This window comes from Corvus hawaiiensis, chromosome 3 (genome assembly GCF_020740725.1).
Source record: "Corvus hawaiiensis isolate bCorHaw1 chromosome 3, bCorHaw1.pri.cur, whole genome shotgun sequence".
NCBI lineage: Eukaryota > Metazoa > Chordata > Aves > Passeriformes > Corvidae > Corvus > Corvus hawaiiensis.
The window spans coordinates 51861851-51885931 of NC_063215.1; the positions used below are offsets into that span (position 1 = coordinate 51861851).

At 43.4% G+C, this 24081-nt stretch overlaps 1 protein-coding gene across 1 annotated transcript in view; it reads right to left on the minus strand.

Annotated features, from left to right (window-relative positions):
* The window catches only part of MAN1A1 (mannosidase alpha class 1A member 1), a 143193-nt gene extending 119642 nt beyond the window's left edge, over nt 1–23551 (minus strand). Inside the window, exon 1 of the mRNA XM_048297920.1 lies at nt 22700–23551. Coding sequence (XP_048153877.1) covers nt 22700–23290 — 591 coding nt within the window. The 5' untranslated portion in view covers nt 23291–23551. The remainder of the gene's footprint in view (nt 1–22699) is intronic.
* Nucleotides 23552–24081: the final 530 nt, after the last annotated feature.

Below are 24081 nucleotides of genomic sequence, written 5' to 3' on the forward strand. Positions count from 1 at the left end.
TTCTTGCTGTAAATTAATCATCACATCTAGCTATGCAAACAATGAAATAACCACCAAAACAGGAAATGTGTACCAGCTATTATCCTTCAGCCGTTTTATCACAGTATTCGGAATGGATATTGTAAGCTGCCTAAACATTACCATTCATTGCATGGCATTTTTTTTCCTCTTGAAACATTTATTTGATTACATGGCCTGTGGATCCTGACACAACCAGTGCTGGTTAAGTTCCCCAAATACAAGACACTCAGACCTTACGCCTTTTGCTTAATTCCACTACTGCAGTATATACATGATACAAAACAGTGGCTGGATTGGTAAATTAACGCTCCAGTTCACGTAAACACATCTGCAAAAAAAGTATTAAGACACTTTCCCCATACCCAACAGGTGAAATGTACCTACTGGTATCTGTATTTCCTTCAGTCAGCCTGGAATAATGGTAACACCTTGGAAATGATGCCTTTATACTGTAAGGTACAACTATGCCATGAATCCTTTTGTGGAAGGATACTGGTTAAGAACAAACTTAAAAATCTAAACAAATCTGCTTTTATTATAACTAAAATTAATTTAACCCTTTGGTAGTATCTCTTCCAGCGCTATTCATAGCATATTAGTGCTTCATACAGTATTTTTCTTACATATCCAAATCTTCCTCAGCAATAAGCAGATATAAATGATATAGCAAATCATAGTATTGTTAATTTTTCATCAGCTCCATGTGAATTTGAGAACTCTCACAGGCTTATGGAGAATGCCTGTGATCATGTCTTCATGACAGTCAAAAGAAATCAGATGCTCAGTTGTACAAGAAAAATTAATGCAAAACCATAAAACCATTATGAGATAAAAACAGCCATGAGGGATACACTAGTGGTCTGTTCCAAACACCACCTGGCAGTAGGGGATACAGAAAAAAAAGAAAGGATTCAATTAAGAGGCATGAAGATATTTTCCTCAATGGAAAGGCTGAAAACTGGGCAACAAGACAAAAATAAAGACATGCAAAAAGTAAGGACTGCTCCTGAAAGACTTTGTAAAAGACAAAAGGAAAAAATGAAACACACAAACATTAGGTTTGTTACTGAAAAGGCAAACACTCAAGAATCATTGCCAGAAGATATAAACAGTGACAACCTAACAGGATACTGAAGTATTTGAGAGAGCAGATGGTCAGAGAGGCCCAAACTTCATACTGCATTTCCTAAGCTGTTAACAAAAAGTGCGTCAAACGCAGTTTTCACAGCACAAATGGAGCATAATTTTAGTTTGCACTATCTATAACACCGATAATGGCAGGATGACTTTCAAGCACTGTAGTGTTATTAGGAGATACCATCCACCCCACACACTCTGTAGAGACTTATTATAGAATCATAGAATCCTTAAGGTTGGAGAAAGACCTCTAAGGCCACCAACTCCAACCATTAACCCAGATCTACTAAGGCCACCAATAAAATATGTCCCTAAGCATCACAACCACGTATCTTTTAAATACCTCCAGGAATGGGGCTTCCCTGGGCAGCCTGTTTCAATGCTTGACAACCCTTTTTGTGACAAAGTTTTTCCTAATATCCAATCTAAACCTCCACTGGCACAACCTGAGGCCATTCCCCCTTGTCCTATTGCTTGTTACCTGGGGAAGAATAACCTCACCTCGCTACAACCTCATTTCACGTAGTTGTAGAGATCCATAAGGTCCCCCCTGAGCCTCCTTTTCTCCAGGCTAAACAACCTCATCTCCACAATGGGCAAAAATTTTAGCATTTTACTGCCATCTAAACTTACAGCTTCTCAGCATATATGGTGCCTCACAGAAATAGATAAGCTATCATAAAAACATATAAGAAGTGTGATGCTTCTCCATCATACAATGCATTCAACAACTACCTGTAGTTTCTGCCCCTTCCTCCGCAGGAACAGGAAAGCTGTCTACTAAGAGAAAAAAAAAACCTGTGGATGTGACTTGCTTTCCAGCTACTCCTTTCTTTTAGTTCTCTTGCTTTTTGCAGGCAGGTATGTAAAACCACACAAGTCTCCCAGAACCTCTGTTGATTCCTCACCTGTATTTCAAGATTCCTTAAGATCAGTTGGAGTACTTAATGTAAACTACAGTACAGAACAGAAGAGACAAAGTCCTTGCTCTCCCTCAAACTGTTTTGGATAGCTCAGCCTAAAGCTGAAACTTTAGGGGCTTGGAACTAGTTGATCTTTAAGGTTCCGTCCAACCCAAATCATCCTATGAAAATAATCCAGGGAGTTTGCTGCAGCTGTTTCTAAGACATACTTCAAAGATAAGCACAATTATATGGCAAAAGTGAAAACAAAGCATCCAAATCATCATAATAATTAAAAAAAAATACCTATGTCAAGTCACCAAGCTACAAAGTGTCTGGTAGAGTGGAGCCAAGGATGAAGTTCACTGTTGAAAATCCAACTGTCCATGTTTAAAAACAGGTCTCCCTCAACCCACGAAAAACAACCAACCAAACAAACATATACAAGCAAAAAACACATCAACTTCACTTGCTGTGGATAGAAAGATGAATTTGACAAGCCCCTTCCAGGCAGGTTGATGGCTGAGGAGCACAGCAGGCAGGGACTGAGCTTCCCCAGCAGCCTACTTGACAGGTCCTGTCAGTTTTCATTTCTGGCTTACTGCCTGCCCATGAGCAACTTTTGTAAATTTTGAAGATTCTACTTTTGGGTGAAGCATTTTTTGAAAATAAATATATTGTTCTTTAGTCTCACATTTCTTCCCTAAATCTCAAATTTTTCCACCAGGAGTGGTCTCTATCCAGCTCTGGGCTCAACCCCTTTTCCAAGTTTATCCTTTTCCAGCTACCAAGTCCCCTGAACTCCAATGCAAACAGCTGTGGTTATCCCTATAGAAAGACTTTAGGAAACCCCCAGATACATCTACAGTTACATAAACATTGAGGTATGTGTGAACAGTATTATTCTGCAACCTTTTTTGGGGGTGCAGGTGCAAAGAATTACAGACTGCCAGACTCTCTGTGTGCCAGGGCAGCATGAGAAAGGCACTGCCAGGCTGGAGGTGCCTCTGCCGAGATAACACCACCACCAAGTACAAGATGCTGCAGATAACAGCGGGGGAGCAGCCTACACACAGATGGCTCACCCTGTCCTGTGGCACCACTGACAAGACAGCAACAGGACAAAGGGCAGGCAGGTGCTAGAGATAACAGGCTGTTAGCTTTTAACAGAATTGAGGCCAGTGAGAAAAGCAAAACCAGGCTGAGATGTTTAATTGGGAAGCGACGAGCATGATAAATGGAAAGAACTTGGAAAGCAGAGAATAGGAGAAGGGAATGCAATCAGGTGTTTGAGGGCACATTATCAATGCAGTGAGGGGGAACCTGGGTGCTCTCCCTCCTGCAGGCGAGGGAACAGCTAAAGAGGACCTCCTGATATCTTAAAATATACTGGATGGAGCAGACCTTTCCCCATGTTTATAGCTCATTAACTGAGAATTTGGGTAATACTAATGTAACTCTGTTCATTAAAGTCATGAATTCTGTTTGTGCCATTCTGAAACAACACAAATATCTTTCCTCAGGACCTTTTTTTGGTTCTTGTTCCTGTCTCAAAAATAGATTTCTCTCAGTACAAGGCAGGCCAGCTCTCCAAAGATACTCAACACAAAAAATGACTGCTAGATTAGAGTCTAAAAGGTGTATCTACTACAGTTTCCTACCTCTAACAAATACTTATGAATAGTACAAGCAAACAAACACTTCCTATGAGTAATAGGAGTGTTCAGAGCTTGAGAGTGGGAGACTTTCAGAGCCAGATGTGATGCCTGCATGATTAATAATGCCCAGTAGAGTTTTCTTCCATGAAATTACTCAACTGTTTTCTGAACTTGTTTGAATTTTTTATATTCATAACATCCTGCAGAAAGATCTCTACAGCTCTGCAACAAAATGTGCAAAGAACAGGTTTGTTCTGATTTTATCACCTAGTAGTTTCATTTGATGTGCCTTATATTTGACAAACAGGAATAGTTCTCAGAACAGATGTAAGTAACAGCACTCAGTACACCATAAAAACCGATGTCTTACTATTGCATCTTTGTCCCAATTACAGCACTTTCCTAAAAAACACTGACTCTATTTAATCTTAAAATTTTGAAACAAAGTATGCTTTTATTATGCATTTTGGTAAAGATCGTTGTAGTGGAGAATAGAACTGAAATGTGGGATATACTTCCTTCTAAATTACCTACTATTTTTGTATTAGAAGTTATTGTGCTTTAAATCCTAGTGCCTGCATTCCAAAATGGGGAAGCAATTGTGATCTCTGAAATACTTCATTAGATCCATCTGTAAAAACCTCATATAAAATTGCCATGTGTTATCATGGCATCCAATTTCCACACCATGTTCATGAGCAGCAATTTTTGTCTCACAGTGATGGGCAGGTTACCTGCCTATGATCTCAGTCTCCATACATTTACTGATTTCAGAATCAAATTACAGAAATCCAGCACTTTTAACTCTCAAGGATTCAAATATAACACTTAGCATGTTAAATTAACATGCTGCAGAGATGACAGTTTAGGACAACCGAGGTTTCAGTCCTTCTAGGGATATAATATTTCACCAGAACTAAACAAAGTTCCTTTTTTGAGCACAGAAGTTGAATACATGAGCTATTTAGACAGCTTCTTACAATCTTCTCAAAACTGCAATGTTTCATTCCTACAACTTATTCTTTCACAATATCTCTGTTCAAAAATGAAAGAGGAAGAAATAGTTGTTGGTCTGATACTACCTTTTAACAAAAATGTGAAATGTTTTACTCTGACACCAAAGAATCTGAGAAAGACTTTTCAGTTCTTTCAATGCTCTTCTGATGCTGTTTGGGACTAACACATTAAAACTACATAGGTTTTTCATTCCAAGGTTTCCATCCTGTAATGACCACTTGAAAGAAAACTATCAGGAAAAAACCCCTCCCAACACATCTGTAAGTCTCTTTTGTCTGCTCACTTTAACAAAATGCAGAATCATATTTTCTCCACTTGCAAAAGGGATGACTGACTACACACAGAGATCTCATCTGAACATCGTGACTTGGATCTGTAATTAGCAACGTTTTTAGTTTGTTTGTCTTAAAACCGGGACATATTGGAAGGTTCTGACATCGCTTGTTTAGAGTAGGACACAATGTATCCTAGTTGTTTCCTGTTAATCATAACAATTCATCATCCCCTGTGTCCAGTGATTTAGGGTTGCCAAATACATGGAATAACAAACCACTATGTTTTGGTGTCCTGATTTTGGCTGGGATGGAGTTAATTTTCTCCTCAGAAGCTGATACAGTGCTGAGTTTTGGATTCAGTATGAGAATAATGTTGGTAACACACCAATGTTTTCAACGTTGCTAAGTGGTGCTTATCCAAATCAAGGACTTTTCAAGTTTCCCAAGCTCTGACAGCAGGTGCACAAGAAGCCGTGAGGGAGCATGGCCAGGAAAGCTTACCGAACTGGGCAAAGGGATATTCCATACCATGGAACATCATTCTCTGTATATAAACTAGAGCAGTCTGTTCCTGAAGGACTGCACCCTGTGGAAGGGACCCATGCTAGAGCAGTTCATGAAGAACTGCAGCCTGTGAGAAGGACTCATGTTGGGGAAGTTTGGGAAAGACTGTCTCCTGCTGGAGGAACCCCAGGCTGAGGAAGAGTAGTCTGCTCCTGAGGAGAAAGCAGAGACAGCAGCCACAGACCCCACTCACTGTCCCCTGCACAGCTGGAGGGGGAGGAGGCAGAGAAAATTAGGAGTGAAGCTAATCCCAGGAAGAAAGGAAGGGTGAAGGAGAGGTATTCTAAAATTTAGGTTTATTTTTCATTACCCTGATCAGATTTGATCTCCCCCTGTTGAATCTGTTTTGCCCACGACAACGACTAGGGAGTGATCTCTCCCTGTCCTTATCTCTACCCACAAGCTTTTCGTTCTAGTCTCTCTCACCTGTTCAGCTGAGGAGGGGATAGATAGAGCAGCTTTTGTGGGCACCTGACTTCCAGCCAGGGTCAACCCAACACACTCAGTTAAGCATATTTGCAAACTTCTAGCTGACATGTTTAACTGAGAGTTAAAAATTTACCTCCACTAGCTAAGGAAGGCAATGAAGTGCTGATGTGAATATTGAAGTGGAAATCTTATTATCCCATCTGTCAGCCATAAAAACAAACAAGCCAACTCTACCAGTGCCTTACCCTGATGAACAGAAGAAACTCATTTCCTTGTATTCTACTTGTACCCATTAATAGCCTATATTCTTTTAAGGCTGTCATTTCTTTGAGGAGAAATCAGCTTTGACCTTAGTCCTTTTACACGTACTAGTGTAGTAGCTTTGACAAGAGCTGCTAGGCAGTGTGTTCATGTGCTACTGACTCTGGAATAGGTCACCAACCATTGCTTAAGTGAAATCAAAGCAGACCCCACCAGTCGTGGCCCACAGCTGGAGTGCTGAAGCCTGGAGCTTTTCATGTCCCATTCAAGAGCAGTGAGATGTGGCAGGAAAGCCTTTGGGCTGTGTAACACAGGAGAGAAGACTTTGCTCTGGTGCATGGTGCTGCTGCAACTGGTCTCATATCAGGACTTCTGGCCAAAGATTGAAAGCCAGAGAGCTGGTCCCACAAACTTACTGCTGTAACTAAAATATGCAGCAGCTCAGACTTTCCATTTCTCTAACTGACTTCATGCCTACCTTATATATGATGCTTATATATGACTGCTACTTGCTAATAATAGGTAATAACCAGATGCCAGAGCAAGAAACTATTGGGTTTAAAAATTGAGCAAGTATTTCACATTTTTCAAGGAAGTTTTAAAGTCAGCATCAAAAGTCAATAATGCCTGGTGCAAGCGAGTGCTGTAATCAGACTCCAGACTAAACCCAAGGCAGTGTCAAGCAGAATGTAAAATGAAGGGTCTGCAAGAGAGGCAGCACATCAGAAATATCTGTATTTGAAGTTTCCTGACAGTAAGAAATAAACTCAAATTCAAAAATTACAGTCTTCCAAAACACACGCCCTGAAAAACTTGTTTAATATTTGCAGTCTGGTGCCTTTTTCATTGATTTAAAGAGAAATTGTTTACTGCTTTCTTTCTGAGGAACGGCAGTCCACATAGAGCATTATTTGCCATGTTTGAAAGTTACAGATACAGCCATAAAGAAAAGGAAAACACTTTCACTGCAAATTCTCCAATTCTCTGTCTTCATTCTTAATACTAATGAAGGGACATTAGAATGCTTAAAGAAAGCATTAGGAAATGCCAGTTCCATCCCATCATGTCACAGTTACCTTACAAGGTAGACAGGGGGAGAGTTCAATACCTCACCTCAGTAAGCTGTAAAGTAGTGAATAAAATTTATTTTTCAGCACACTGTGACTTGCAAGCCAATACTGCTCTTGCCCGAAGAGGTCTATATTTAGTTAGTAATAGCCCTTCTGAAGACCAAAAAATGTTCTTTATCCCCAGCAGTCCAAAGGGCAAAAGACAAAATATATGAATAATACAACATTTAATCAGTGTTCATACAATAGTAACTAGTCTACTTTTATATCCAACTATACACTAAGTTTCAAGAACTACCTTTCTTCATCTAAGCTGTCAAACACTTCCTCCCTGCTCACCAGCCAAAATAAGGGCCTTTCCCAGGTTTCAGTCTCACATACAAGCAAGAACAGCTGTAAAATACTCACACTATAGAAAAGCATGCTGTGTAAAAACTACAGTTTGGGTTTACTTCCTTGGCAATAATTCCGCATATCAGGGTGTGAGGTTTTTCTTTAGTCTTTTTTCATTAACACACATACAGATTTATATATCCATATGCATACAAATCTTCCTTCACTCCAAACGCTCTTAAATGCTGGTTTCTTTGGTAAAATGTGTCACATTCACAATGTTCCCAGTTAGTAATTTTCAAACGAAAGATGAGCAAGTTTTCCTTATCCCAACAAAAAAGTTTCTCTCCTCCTTATATACAACATCTTTGGGGAATTTAGTCAAGTCCAAGGAAGAGGCTGAAGTTGAAATTTGAGTGGGGTTGAGGGGGTGGGGAGAAGAAAATATAGCATATAACAAATTCCCTCTCGTTTTTATTATAGCATGCACAATGCCACTCAGGATGCTTCCTAGAAACAGCAGATTTGAAACCAGATGTTACAGCATAGCAGGAATATCCAAAAGAAATTATGAATCAGTTATTCTCTTCTAGGTAACAGTACATTCACAGCCTGCAGAAGTTCCCCACATAACACAGGACTAAGGGCAACATGAAGTTACCAAGCACAAGAGAATCATTATTGGTGATACTGCAACAAAATCAGCCACAAAGTTCTCAAGGAATGTTTCTCTATGTGGACACAAGGTAGGGCTGGTAAAACAGACATTTGAGTGTGTTTGGCATTGAGGCAACTGATCACGTCCGCATTTATTTACGCTGCGTGTTCACATGAACACAAGGGCCTCTTAAAGCTGGTTTTGATACTTGTCTTTGGCACCAGCCACTGGTCCTGTTCCTTCCTCAGAAAACACACACCTTTTTCAAACAGAGGCACGAATCTGAGGTGAGAAAGACTCCTCATGAAAAATAAGGAATAAAACTGGCATCACAAAAATACTATGCTCAAACAAAAGGTAAGAAAAGACTACACACAATCCCCCCATCAGACAACACAGTAATGGGTAATTAGCACACCATGAAGCTACTGCAAAGGTACTCTGAAATGAACACATTATACCTTGCAGTGCACTACTATGTGTTTAAAATAGCTCCATTGATATCTGTGTCCTCCTAGGTTCTTATGATCAAGACTAGAGCTGACAAAAAAAATGTTCTCAGTGCCCACCAGACAACCGTTCATCTAAAAGTTTCTTTTAACGTGCAAGAAATCCAAACGGTGTGACTTAAATGGCTTAGACTACAGGATCAGCCTTATGTAGGAAAATGTTGAATATTTGATTCAAGTCACGGATCAAAAATGTAGAAGTGGACATGTGCAGCCACTGGTCATGCTTTGGATTGCTGAACAGCATCCAAAATAACTTACTTTCTGATGGAATGAAACCTCAATACTCAGGTACAGTAGAAAACTTAAAGAAAAAAAAGGTCTAATGAAAGTTAAAAGAAGCTTAAATCCTTTCTGTAACCTCAAAGCCCTTTCCTCAAACTCACTCAGTTCCTACCAAAAGTACTCATTATAGGTTTTAAACAGCTACCTTTCCACACTTATAGGGCCAAACAAAAACTATGGGTGGTTACTGTTCCCATAACAAAGGACCATAAATGTGGTCAAAAGGAAGGTTATACAGTCCCTGCTATAAATGGAAGGAGCTTTGCTTCTCACATCACAAAATCAGAATAGGTATGTCAAGCTGAAAGGATGCTCATGTATTTCTATAATGCTGGAAAACAGCCCTTTTTGAAGTGAGCAGTGGGTCTGAACACTGAGCATGAGGAAGCGTAAAGAAAGACTTCATTTTCAAAACCAAGCTTCTGTAAAGCCTCTTTGTGATGTCAAAAGTGACAGAAAATCAAATGCTGATGAGATGGACCCTCCTGAATCAGTGCATAGTTCAATAGTACAAACCCACTGTAAAAATATTTACAGTTCCTCCTGTAAACCTCGTAACAAGTCACACAAAACAGATGGAAATTTAATTGAAAAATACATGTTTATAAGCTAGCAGTTAGACCCTTAAAGAAATCAGACAGAACTGTGCTTTCAATCTACTTTAATGGCACCCATGCAAGTTTCAATACAAACTCCAAATCTGACAACTTTGAAATTACACTCTATTAGCTTTCCTGTCCTTAGTTTCATATTTGCAATGTATAAACATCAGGTGACTGATATTTTGATCAGAGGTGTGCAGAGGAAAGATGCTTCAAAACAGCACACAATTCTTCAGTGGTTAGCACCCAGCCCGTGTCAGTGTGCTAGTCACCCATCTACAGCCACAAAAGTGGCAAAAGCTGCAACTAAGAGCTTTTTTTCCCATCAATAGCTTGTATTTCAAAAATTCTAATGGAAATTCCCTGTATTAACCAAATCTGTTTGTCCAGTAAACATTTCCTCATTTTTTTTTAATTAAAAAAAATCTGCTGAGCTAGCATACAGTTGCCTGCGGGGCTTCCCCAAGGAAACTGAGAGAGGTGGCAAAACAGCCAGGACAGGCTGCATTGGCATTTTCTTCCACCACCCCACCTCCGTGATAAAAGCTTGCTTCAAAGCAACTGATGCATGAATGAGAAATGTCTAAACCACCAAGTCTATTTAACTGCTACACAGGAGAGATTACAATCCCAAAAGAACTGCAAAAGACAACATAAGACCCTGAACTTCAGGGGAATGAACTCAGTTTCTTCAGGGACCTGATCTGCAGGATCCCATGGCAGAGTCCCCTGTAGGGCTAGGGTGCCCAGGAGACCTCACTGATCTTCAATGTGCCACATCAGGAGAGTAGGGTGGCTGCATAAGGAGCATCAGGTGGAGCACAAGCCCTCAGGGAAGAGCAGGGAGGAGGAGGTGGGGAGATGTCCAACAGCAACACAGAAACATTGCCCGGGCCCCAGGGGAGAGAGGAGGCCAAAACTCAGCTGGAAGCTGCCACAGGACAGGAGGTGCCTTTACATCAACAACAAATTAAGGACCAAACCAAACGGGCACTAGTAACTGAGGAAAAAAACTAAGAAGGAAATTCTGGACAATTACAGGACAGCTTTATTCCAAACCTTGGGAAGAAAATGGAGCAGAACCTCCTTGACTCTATTTCCAGAACATGGAGGACAAAAACAACTTTGCAAATGGCAAGGAAAATTCCCCAAAGGCAAAATGTGCCAAATCAACCCAGTTACTTCTGATGAAGCCACCGGCTCTGTGGATGAGAGCAGTGCAGCAGACACCATTTCCCTGACTTTAGCAGTCTTTTTGACACAGTTCTGCCATAGCACTATGGCAGTCAAAAAGGCATGGAAAAGACTCATGAAAAAGTGGCTGGTTTGATAGTCTCAAGACAGCAGTAAAGAGGTCAAAGTCTAACTAGCAGCTAGCTACAAGTGAGTGATGCATCTCTGGGGTTAAACTGAACAACAGAGCAAACATACCCTCACCAACTTCACATGTAACCCAAACTCCAGCAATCAAGAAGCTGGACAGGAGGGCTCCCACCTGAGTGACCCCATGAGCTGCCAAACCTCTTGAAACCAAATAAAACCAAATGCAAAAATCTTATGCCTAAGTATATAACGGGAACTTACAGGCTAAAAACCAGCTTTGGAACACATGTTCTGGGGGTCCTGGTAAGCAACTGGTTGAACACAAATAAGCAAGGCATCCTTGCAATGATGAAGGGGAGCTGTATGAAGGTGAACTGTAAGGCTGTGTTAGCATGAGTGCATGCTAGTGATGGGAAGCAATCAACGCTTTCTATGTGATGTTCCTGACGCCTCAAATGGAAGATCTGTTCCTGATTTTTGGCTCCCCTGCAACAATTATTTTTTTTTTAAATGATGGAGAACACAGTGGCATATGAGAAGAGGTAGATGAAGCTGGGTTTGTTGGGACTAGAAACGAGAGGCTTCTTAATGACTGAAGGAGTGCTCATGAAGAAAAGGTAGCCAAGATCATCTCAGTGGGGCACAATGAAAGGAGTAAAGGCAGTGTCGTCAGTTGCTGCAAGAGATATTCTATCTAAACACAATAATAATTCAAAAACCCTACAATAAGGGTCTTCAGACATTGGAATACGTTTGTCCAGAGGGGCTGCAGAATCTCCCTCTGCCGAGATCTTCCACAGTTGAGTGCACAAGACTGAGCAACTCAATTTTATTTTGAAGTCAGGCCTGCTCTAAGCAAGAGACCAGGCCTCCAGAGGTCCAGTGGCGAGTCTGAAACACTCTCCTTCTCAACAACAAGATTCTATAGTAAGCAGAAGGCTGGGAACAAGAACAAATGTGCAGTGTGCATAAATGCAGACCAACAGTCTCTATAACGCCTCCAGATTACAAAGCTGCATGTGAAAACTGTTTCCATGAAGCCTGAAAACTTTCTCAGAGAGCATCTACTTTCTGCAATATTTAAATCTATATAATAAAAAAAAAGAGTGAGCAAAGCTGATTATTGAAATATAAGGATTTCTTTGCTTCATCCTAATGTTCTGGAGTTTGCTTGTAGCATACGTGTAATTCTATTTTCAATTTAGATGGTGATTTGCAAAAAAAAAAAAAAACATTATGGCTTTAACTTTTTTCAAGGTGTTTTTTCAGGCTAGGGCTTGCCCCCAAAAAACTGCATCCTCAGCTACAGACAACAGACCAATTGTACAACATATTTCACTCTTATGTAAAACATACCTATGGAGAAAGATATTAATACATCGTTGTCAATATATGAATACAATTTTTTTTAAGAAACTGCATGAAGAGACATACAGGTTTTTCTTCAGAAAGATCATTTCTTTGAAGTGCCCTTCTTGATCTCTGATGTCACTTCAGCCCTTGACAAGATCACACACCTTTCAATTTCAGTCAGTTTGGGTTCAGTGCCTTGCTTACTCTAGAGCTTTACAGAGTAAGACATAAAAATATCAGTCAATTTGCAGTTTGTCTTTACATGGCATAGTTTTTCCCATGGTGATTCTTCAGATGATCTCACCAGAACAAACAAAGCAGCATGCAGTTTTGAAGTAGTATGACTTTTTAAATAAGTAACATGTATAACTCTTCTACTCTAAATGATAATTAGGTTTTCTGTTGCATGAGGGGGCCAGGGGATGCAGAAATCCATCACTGCAAATGATTAACATCTATTTCTCTTTTCTAAGCTCTAAAGAATTTAGTATTACTACCTAGGTCCAACACAGAATTTAAAGTGCAATTCTTAAAATCACAGATGGGTGGAGAACTACAACCACAGTAGCAAGCAACATTTCCCCACAGACAGCAGTATGGGCAAAGCTTTATCAGCAGTACCACCATTCACTGCACCAACAGATGTCACTGCTCAAAGGCAGTGAGAAAAGTGACAGCGGAGTTAAAAGACTGGGTCTGCATCTGCATGTCTCTATCAGTGAATAGTAAAATTACTATCTCCTTAAGCACTACACTTTGAAAGCAAAATGGCTTTTTTTAGCTTGATATTCTTTCACATGAGCTACTTCCTATTTCCTTGGAAGAAAGCAGTCTCTGAACAAAAGAAATTTCAAAAGGCAGAGATTTATATTAAGCAGTGAACTAAGTGAAAGAAAAGTATGCAGATACTTTCAAAAAAGTAGCCTCACAGTGGTCTGAATACTAATTAAAACAAGCCACACTGTTCTAATGCAATTTTATTGCAATATTTTAAAAGCAGATAATGACTTTTAATAAATAATTGAAAAAGAGGGTTTATGTTGCCAAGCAGTAAGATCACCCCTACAAAAGTGAGATTATGTAAAATTCTGGAAAGAAAGTATCAGGCATTCTTTTCTTTCTACTTTATTCATATGAAAAATACATGTCTCTACCCTAAATGCCATTATATATCTTCACATGAGAAGTGCAAAGCTACATGCTTTTACATTAAAACTGCAACTTCTGTTTCTACCCAGCATCACAGAAAGAAGCTGATTCTTCTAGAAGTATTTTTGAGAGGCACACAAAGTCTTATAACAGCCAGATGTTCCACAGTCATCAGCTCATTCCTTGCACAGAATCATTTTGGTCCTTTGCACAGTATTGCCTACCATCTCTTCTGATTTTTACCTATTTTCCTACCTGATTAGAGATTTGCCCTTAAAAGAAAGGGCCCAAGTTTCAGGTAAGTCAGAGTCTACTCACTTACTGTATAACAATTTAAAAGCCGAGGTACATATAGCTTCCAAGAAGGTGTAGGAAGACAAATGAAAATAGACTTTACGCTTGTAGTTACCCTTGCCTAAGTGACTACATATCTCAGTGTTCCCACAAGGGCTGTGAATGTTTAACAGTTATAAGAATGTAACAGCAGGTTATGTGCTCATCCAATCTGTTTGAAAAGCTTTTAAAATCAGAGGCATCAGAATGAGCAATACCTGTATCTTCATAAACACCAGCTATAAAATCCAACCAGCTTACCATGGAGAGTTACAGCAAGTTGTCACATTATTTCATGCAAGCCTTTCCTGGTTACAACAGAGTTCAAACAGAAGATTTCAAGACGCAAGAAAGGCAAACTAGGAATTTTACTACCCTACAAGCCTTCCTTCATAACAGCATTGGAACACAGCACTTAAGTGTTGCTTCAAAAGCTTACAGCTAGTGACCTAAGCATAGAACCAGGGAGTCTCAGGTTTAACCTCCCCCACAACAAAACAATACATTTAGCAGCAGTTTAGTGGTAAAGCAGAGCTGCTCATGTGCAATCATGAATCACACTCCAAAACCTAGGTTTAAACTGACCCTAATAAGCTGATATGCCCAGGCTGGAGACCTGCATCACAGGTGGGAGAGAAGACAGCCTTCACCCAGCACACAGCAACAGCCCCTGCTTTAGAGGGGAACAACCAAACAGGAACCAGGTACTCAGGTTCTGCTCTGAAACCTGTCACACTGTGCAATGCTGTGCAAATCAACGCAATTTTTAGGGCTGCTCTCAGCCCTAGAAAACCCAACTGCTTCCTCTCAACAGCAAAGCCTTCTGGACTCTGCAGGCAAGGCTGCCAAGCACTGCGATACAACTGCGGCTTAACCACAAGTCTGTAAAAGGTTTCATTTAATCTGGTTCGGGGAAGCATGCGCATCATTACTCACCAATTATGTTTTCATAACAGACTTGCAGACATGATTAAAAAGAGTCATGGAAAACAGAAAAAGAGAAGATGCCTCTCAGAAATGTGCATACACTCTCTATATCACATGCTTTAAAAAGCCCAAACAACTCAGTGCAAAAAAAAAAACAACCCAAAAGACAAACAACTAAAAAATGCTGTGGATAAAGAAGATTTTCACACAAAAGGAACCAGTATATTGAGCATCTGGTGCGTTGCCCATATTGCTTAATTTACAGTACCTCATCCCCCCCCAATTATTTTCCTCACTTGTAAAATGACAGTTCTATAAATAACTTAGAAAGAGACCACAAAATCCTTCAAAACTGAAAGTCTAAAACACACTTTACACAGAGACACATCTGAATAGTTGCGTTTGCTACCAGAAAGACACACAACCAGAGCGTCTCATCACCTTCGTACCACCTCAGGTGGCAATTTATTGCCAGAGTAAGTGCTGCACTGTCAAGACAGAGCAAACACTGAATCAAAGCCACTCTCCTGAATTATTACTCTTACTGTGCCAAATGAGTTAGGAAGACAAATTTGTTACTTGTAAATAAAGAAAATACCAAGATACTATCTTTAAGATGAAAACCGCAGAAATTTCCTCTTATGCTGGCACCCCAAGCTAGAAAAAAACACCCCAACCTAACCAAAGAGGAAGTTAACACACTCTGCAATCCTTAGAGCAGTATGTTTTGGACAACTTTAAGAAAGGGTCTGTCCATCCAACAGTCACACAGGTCCTTCTGCAAGGACATGAACTATTTTCCACAAGAAGAGCTGTCTTCTGTCTCTTCCTTTTCAAAAAGCCTGTGCTTTCATTAACATTCAAAGAAGGTATCAAAGCCTGGCTGTCTACCACTCTTATTTGCTCCCTGAATGAGATAAGACATTTTTTGGTCTTAACAGTAGATTTTAATAAGCAGGTGGAATTTTTTCTGCTTCATTTTGCCCACAGCACAGAACTACAGCCTTAAGCAACTGTACTCACCAACATTATGATTTACTCCATTTCTTGATATTAATTGGCTGCCATACTAGCATTAAATACAAAATCATCACCATGAGACTATAACTTTTGCCGAAGTACAGGTGAAATTCCATTTTAAGCTTTACCTCACATCTTTACATTACTGTATTTAGTTCTCAGGAAAAGAGTCCTGTGTGTCTGGAACTCACATTTTGCCTTCACAGAAAGATAAAGAATTAATCATGTGGTTTTGGTTTTTTGTTTGTGGGGTTTTTTTGGGTTTTTTTTTGTGAAAGCCAGGTGTTTCCCACCGAACATTTAAAGCCTTTTCATTTTCCTCACAATTCTGAGGATCTGGTTACAAAGGACATTCAGTTACTTTCGACAAATTTACCTGTTGATAATACAGACCAAGTCTGAAGATAGGAAAATTAAATATTCTTCTTAGCACACAGAAAACAGGTGCATGGCTGAGAAACATGAATTAGCAATTGGGAAAACACCCTATTCCAGTCAGATATGCACACAATCACACACTGAAACACCCCTCCAACTCATGATCAAAGATCAAATGAGACAGGCATTTGCCTGCAAGTCATTTGGCTGAAGGGAGGCTATGAGGTTCTAAAAAAAAAAAATAATAAATAAAAAAAGCTGAAACAGCTCACCTGAAACCATGTCCTTCCCTAAAAAGACCTCTGAGACTCTCAGCAGAAAGAACATTAATTTGGCAAACATACACCTTATTTCATGTCTTGGGGACATAAAGGTGCCTCAGTCCATTGTCCTCCACTTTCCTCTCCTTTTAAATGCAATGGCTTAGTGGGGGTCCACTGCTTCCACTGTACTCAGACCTCCACTAAACCACTTTGGCTCCCCACCCCGCCAGGCCACAAACCCAACCAAAACAGGGGTAGCTTCATGTCTCCTTGGCAGGTTGAGCTGGCTCTCCATAGGTTCTGCCGAGTGATAAAAGACCATGCTTAATAGAGTCACTGAATCATACTCAGTAACTCAACTGAAGCTTCTCTGCATCTCATAGTGCCGTGAACCCTAAGCAAGGACTTTTAACTTACTGTTTTGTGGCATTTTGGATATCATAAAACAACCCTGGCCACTTCCAGCCTACCATCATCATGTGTGATTCCCATCTTTAGGCACTTTATTCACTTCCTCAGTGACTTTTATAAAACCATTTAAAAATAAAAAAAGAACCACAGTAAACAGTATTTATCAGGAAGGAAAGCACTACCAAACACTCAAAAAGAACTAGCGAATACAAAAATACTGAAGATTACAAGTAGATAAATAAAGCTCTGGGTGAGAAAAAAAACAAGATTAATTTTAAACTTAATGACAACTGTAAGATGTCAGCATTAAGGTCACAAGATACTTCAGGAAAACTTTCAAAATGCATTGATTGCATCATCAGCATTGGCAGGAATCACCACACTGCTTACTCATTACATGTCAACTCTCTTCCTTTCACTGAATCATGTTCTTAAAGAAATGTACCATCAGGGAACATGTTTTTTTCTGTTTGAAACCCAAACAACCCAATACTTAAACTGCTGCATTTTAACTGTTCCCTCTCCTATGAAGGTCCTCACAACCTTCCTCTCAGTAAAAGCACTCTGAATTTTTGTCTACAGCACCTGGGGCTTCAGTAATTCCTGCTTCTGTGTTTCCTTCCTCCTTTTCTGTTATGAGAAGAGGGGTTGGGAGGTAAATGTCCTGAAGGGGAATGCTTCATTCTGCTAAAGAAGGTTATTACAGTAGATAGAACCTTTGCTCTGCAAAAGTCTCATTGCAGAGATTCAGTTTTAATGGAGAACTTAGGCAAGATCAGGTACCAGCTGCTAAGACGTGGCTACTCAAAGAGATTTCATACCTTTCATCCACCTGCTCCCTCACCACAGCCAAAACTAGCACCAAGCCAACCCTTACATCAAAGCCTTTGACTCACCAACCTGACAAAGTTTAGCAGAAATCCACCCAGTTTTTTTTTGCTCTGACAGTTTTCTGCTGACTTACTGAGCTGAAGCAGCTTATGGAGGGACACAGTGGAAGTCACACCAAGTAGATAGCGGGAGAAGGCAGTCAAAAGTGGGTTGAAGAGACTTCTCCTCCTCTTCCAACAGAAGAGGTATTAGTGAGCTCACCTTGTCATGTAAACATCCTCATAAGGAAATGAAACTCCATCCAGCCTGGCACTGACCGTCTCAACCAGCAGCACCAGGATGCCAGGCAGTGGGAAAGCAAGTGGTGGACACGTGCAGGAAGACATAAGTGGCCAACTGCCCTTCTACAGCAGTGAGTGACCATCCATAATTTTGCCATCACTCCTTCTTGCTAATAAAGAGATCTGATTATGTCCAAGTATTTCATGTCAAGCATGTATTAGATCTCTGATTAGTGCTTCATTTTGATGCTCACAAGCTTTTTTCCCCTCAAGATATTGCTGAACATCCCTGCAACATTACTAAGACTTCCAACTAAACTGCATAAAAGTCACCACAGAAAAGAGTTAAACAAAATGAAAACTGAGGACTTAGGAAGCTTCAGAATTCACACTGCCAACGCCACCTCAATTCAGTTCTTTAGAGAAAGAAAGGGGGAAGCTGCAGAGTCTGTTTTGCTGTCTTGCAGCCACTGCCTTGACCTCAAAGGACTGGTGCTCAAAATCCCCTTTGCAGGACTTGTACTAGATGACTGCAACAGCTGAGAGCTGTGCAGGTATCTGGAGCACTGCACGACCATGCTCTTCAGACATTGATTCCAGTTTACCGAGGAGGCTTTTATCCTGAAAAAATGTCCAAACCGCTCTGATCAATAATGTGAACGGTTTCCAAGCTAGTTGCCTTGTACAAGAACAGCACAGCTGCATTAGTATGGTGCTCCACCAACACCAAGAGCTTGCTGTTCAGCAGGATTAATTAGTCTGGGCAGAGCACCGCACTAATGTGATTATACAGTTTCTAGTACCTGAGCTAGATCATTCATCGTTTCTATTCCTTTGCTCTGAAATAAAAAGAGCTTAGATTTTGCTATTTTCTTAACACCTAAACAATTCCAGCATCTTTTTTTCTTGGAAGAGAGGGGAATGAGACTTGGAGAAGACTCAAAATCAGATTTTCCTAATTAAAAGAATGCATCTCCGGCCTTCATAGCCTCTCTCCACTACTACCATCCTCTTCTAATCACTTCTTTTGCTTGTACCAACTATCTATGCACCCACAAGTCTTCCCTTGACATCAGAAATAATGATGTCCAGCCACAACCAACAGTGACAAGAACAGAGACTGGAAGACATTGCACTTGAGTGGAATGCAATCATCATTGCCTTCCACGCCTCCTTCTTTCCAGGTAGGGAACAGATACCACAGGAGATACTTGCTCAAAAGAGGGGCCACTTCTCACACCAGTGAGCAGAAGAGCAAGAATACAAACCACAAACTCCTCATTCACAGTCTGGGGCTCCTGTCAGGACATGGAAACAGAGACCAGTGTGAGGTATACCACGTCCCAGACCTTGCCCCAAGTCATGGGAGCACCAGTGGAACTGCCTGAAGAATTAAAGTTCTGGCAAATGCAAGTGTGCTGGTATGCTCAAAGTGTCCCTCTGCTCGAACCTCCCAGCATCCAGCATGAGGATGACGCTCAGGGTAGGCAACATTAGGCAATACAGTAAAAACTCAGCAGCCACAAGCTACTGACAGCAGTTGAACAACAGAAAGTACTGAGGAAAGCCCCATTACTGGCAGTACTGCTCTTTCTTCTGAGTTTGCCGTAACACACCAACAGAAGAGAAACAGAGGACTATCACAGCACCCACTAGTATCTCTGGTCTCTGGCTCACGTCCCTTACCTGCATGGATACACCTACACACAGCCAGACCCCACAGGTGTAACACAGTGGGGCAGTTCCCACACACAGACCTTGAGAGCAACCATATCGTTCTGACAGAGCGAAAAGCAGTGATAATAGCAGGTTCTCCACTTCTTCATGTTCCCACAAGAATTTTTCTTGCTCAATAAGCATCTACCATTTCTTTTCCTTTCTGGTAATATTATGTTGGTTTAAATACTAAGAGAGGTTCAAGAACCTTTATATTTCCCTCTTGTTTAAGTTTTTTCCCCCTTTTTTTTTTTTAATATAAAAGAACAACCTGTAGAAAAAGTGGTTAAAATTTCTAGAGCAAAACTTGGCTAAGAAATGCTGTAAAGTCATGGCATTTCATTGCTTTGTGATTGCAAATGATACTGTACTGGCTGGACTTCTAAACACATGCGCCAACTTAAAACTTAAAACAGTAAATGGACAAAACATCTCTAAGGTATCTCCCCTCTCAGCTTTATCTCAGCATGTTGACGGGACAGAGCTCTTCCAGAACAGAAATGCAAGGAAGAACAACCTTTTTTTTTGGCATTCTTTTCCTTTAAAGTAACTTGCTTCCTTCTGTCAAAAATATCCACAGGAATAGTTTTAAGTTTTGAGTTCTAGGTATATGACAAATCATACAATGCAGATGCAAATTCCAGGCTCAAAAGAGTATGAAAGCAGAAAGATTCTTTATGTTTGCATCTCTAGCATGCAACCACTAGGCACAAAGAGAAGAACTTTAAGGGAAAATTCTGGTTTCTGTGCATGTACAGCAGAGTACAAACTTTTTAAAGATACAATTTAAAACTACTTTAAGTTTTAAAACTAAACTAAAAAAGACTGCAGGTGAGAAATCCATCTTGACACTCAGGTAACAATATAAAAAAAGTGGACTAAAGCTTGCAAAAAGACAGAGAGAAAGGCAAAAAAAAAGGCCAACACATGAAACAATGTGAAGCAGGTTAGCACAGAACTTTTTTTTACAGTGTTTTACTGTCAGTGGAAAAAATGTATTCTTTTAAAAACACAAACATCAAACCAGGCAAAATACTGCAATGTACCGCAAAAAGGCTAAAGCAAGTAAGTAACCAAGATGTTAAGGTCACATACTCAATTAGGAGGAAAAGAAACTCCCAGAAATGACACATAGTACTGAGGACTTAAACTGGGATATAAAGGAAAATAAATATCTGGAAACTAAGTGCAGTCTCAGTGTCATCTATGCTTGAACAGACAAAACTGTGGTTTAGGGGGCTACTGTGAAACTGGTGCTCTGTGAAGAAGTGGAGGAGAAAGACAGTGGAAAGGAAAGGGAGGACGAAATTGAAGAGATACTGGCTGTATGTGCGTATATACACATACATAGATACACAAACAATGCACACGTGCACATGCATATCCACACGTAATAAAAGGTAACTCGGACTAGCTGGCACGCAGTGGGACCAGCAAGACAGCAGTATACTGAAGTGTTATCTTCTTCCTCCTGTTTATTTACTTGTTGCAGTCTTCTATACTACAGAACCACGTACATCAGGCCTGGAATCTCATTACTTCTAAATACTTCTTCATGGCAGTTCCACACAGCTGGAAAAAGAGTTTTCTGGTATTTCTAATTTTCCGCATGCCTCAGGGAGGCTGTGTGACTAAACCAGAAGGCAACATAGTCTCTGCACCCTTCAAGATGTGGTCTGTACCGCGCACTTCTAAGACTTTCTCCCTTCGAAATACCTTCACTTGGTACATACTGCTTATGACTTATAACTATGCTACACAATTTGCTGAAATAGTTAGTGACACAAGGACTCCAGAGCACAGAATACAACTTGATAATTGTGAGAGCTTTTTATCTGATGCTCCGTGTGATATTACAGCTCACTTTTCAGAGCACTCTGTACAAACAGACAATAAAAATAAGTGATTTTAAATAAGCCTAACCAGGTTTCACTAACACTGAAATACTCTGTAGTAAATCTCACTCCTATCTCATTTCCATCACCACAGAACGTGAAATATATACTACTAATTAATTCATAAACCCTAATCTCTGCAGGCAGCTGAAATTGCCAGTTCGATAAATAAACCAGCCAGCACTGATGGGAAGCTGAACTGTATTATCAAGGAAATTCTTCTTCTGCTAGAGGACCCTGTCAAGCTCTGCCCACGACAGCATTACCTAGACACAGTTTGGAGAATTTCTTTACGGAAAGATTTAAACAGGTACCTGAACCAACCAAGCAGCAGGACCGAAAAACGGCGGTTGAAGGAATTTGTCAAAGCACGCACAGCTCTGACGTTTTACCGCTGTACCCTAAATTGACTGCATTTCGCCAAACGGCCTCAACTCTTCCGACAGCCGGTATCGCTGAACAGCGAACCGCATGAACCCGAGACAGACCGCGACACCTCTGGAGCGCTGCACTGCACCTGCACCCCGCACTCGCCCGGCGCCGGACAGCCCTGGGCAGCTCCTCTGCCAACAGTGCGGCACGGGCAGGGCGCCGTGCCCCGCTGGCTCCCGCAACCCGCGGTGGTACCCGACGCTCACCGGCCGAGCCCGGGATGTCCCACGGGGAGCGCAGGCAGACCCGCGCCGCTCTGCCTCCCCGGCGTCGCTGTCCCCCAGCCCTCGGCGCCCCGCGAGGCGACCCATAGCCCGCCAACCCTCTCCGGGCTTTGCTTCCTCCCCAGGTTTCCGTGCAACAGCTGGGGCAACCCGACAACGTCGGGAGGGAGGAGGCGCAGCCGGCACGGAGCCGGCAGCGCGGGCCCGCAAGCGGGAACGCACCGCGGGGCTGCGAGGATGCAACCGCGGGCGACGCCGCCGACCTGCGCGGCGGCTGCCGAGCGACAGCCGGCCAGAAAGACCCCCTTCCCGCAGGGAGGAGGCGGCAGGAGGGGTCAGAGGTCCCCCAACACCGCCGCCAGCCCCGGCAGCGACCTGTTGCCCCGCGCGGGGGTGTCGAGGCGCATCCCCCGGAGCGGTACCGACAGCCGACACCACCCACCTCTTTGATTTTCTCCCTCTTCTGCCGGACGTCGGGGTCGGCGGGCTCCTGCCCCACAGCGCCGATGGGCTGGCGGAAGAGGCGCTGGGGTAGCCCGGGGGCGCCCGCCTCCTTCCTGCCGCGGGCGTCCTGCAGAAGTTTCTCCTTGTCCTGGCGGATGTCTCTGCGGATCTCCTCGGGCAGCTTCTGCAGCGTCTCCTTGGCCTCCCGCAGAGCCCGCTCGTGGTCCGCGCGGATCCGCTCCAGGCTGCCCGCCCCGCCCGCGGCCGCCGCTGCCGCCGCGCCGTCTCCGGGCTGCGGAGGGGCGCGGGGCTGCCCGCCGGGCGGCGGCGGCGGCGGCTGCAGGGCGGCCGAGTGGAAAAAGACGCCGCTAAGGAGCTTGGAGGAGTCGGGCAGGAAAAAGATGGCCCCGAAGCAGAGGGTGATGAAGGCGCTGAACACCAGCAGCAGCACGAACTTCTCCGTCAGCCGGAACGCGCCGGGGCCCGCTGCCTTCCTGCCCCCGCCGCCCGCGCCGCTGCCCGCGGGGCCGCCCAGCGTCCCCGGCCCCGCCGCGCTACCGAAGAGCGGCAGCAGGCTGGCGGCGGGCATGACCCCCGCGCCGCCTCAGTGCCGCGCTGCGCGCCCCGCCGCCGCCGCGCAGGGACCGCACCGCACCGGACGGCTCGGCTCCGCCGCCCTCTCCCCGCCTCGGCTGCACAAAGTTTCCCCGGGCGGACGCGGCAACTTTTCCCTTCCCCGCGGCCGCGCTCCCGCTGCGCTCCCGCTGCTCCCCCGCCGGCAGCGCTCGGCAGCGTCTGCGGGGCGGGCGCTGTCAGCTCCAGCCCATGCTGCCGCCGGGCCGCCGCCGCCGCGGGTGCCGCTCCCCGCTCCGCCCGCGCGGAACTGCCAGGCAGCCGGGGGCGGGGCGGGGCGGGGCGGGGCCGCCGCCGGCCCAATGGCGAGGGGGGCGGGGTGCGGGCGCTGCCGGACCGCGGCTCCCGGGGCTCAGCCGCGGGATGCGCTTCCGTGGGAGCTGCCGGACCCCCGCGGCTGGAGGGGCGCGGCGGCGGTGGCGGGATCTGCTCGCTTCGGCCCCGTGGGCGGCGGCGGCGGCGGCGGCCCGGGGCGGGCGGGTGCGCGGCACCGGCACATGCCGGCAGCGCGCCCTCGCGCACCCACGTGCACGCTGCTGCGCGCACACACACGCGCGTGTGCCCCCGCACGGGCGCGCGGCGGGGCTTGGCGCGCTCACGGGCGCGCGTGCACACGCGTGCACACACTCACTGGGGCTGGGCCGGGAGCGGTGCGAGGGGAGCCGGGGCACGGCGGGGCCGGAACGACTCCCGACCCACCGGTCAGGACGAGCCCTAATCCATTCCTTGTAAGAAAAACAGGGCTTA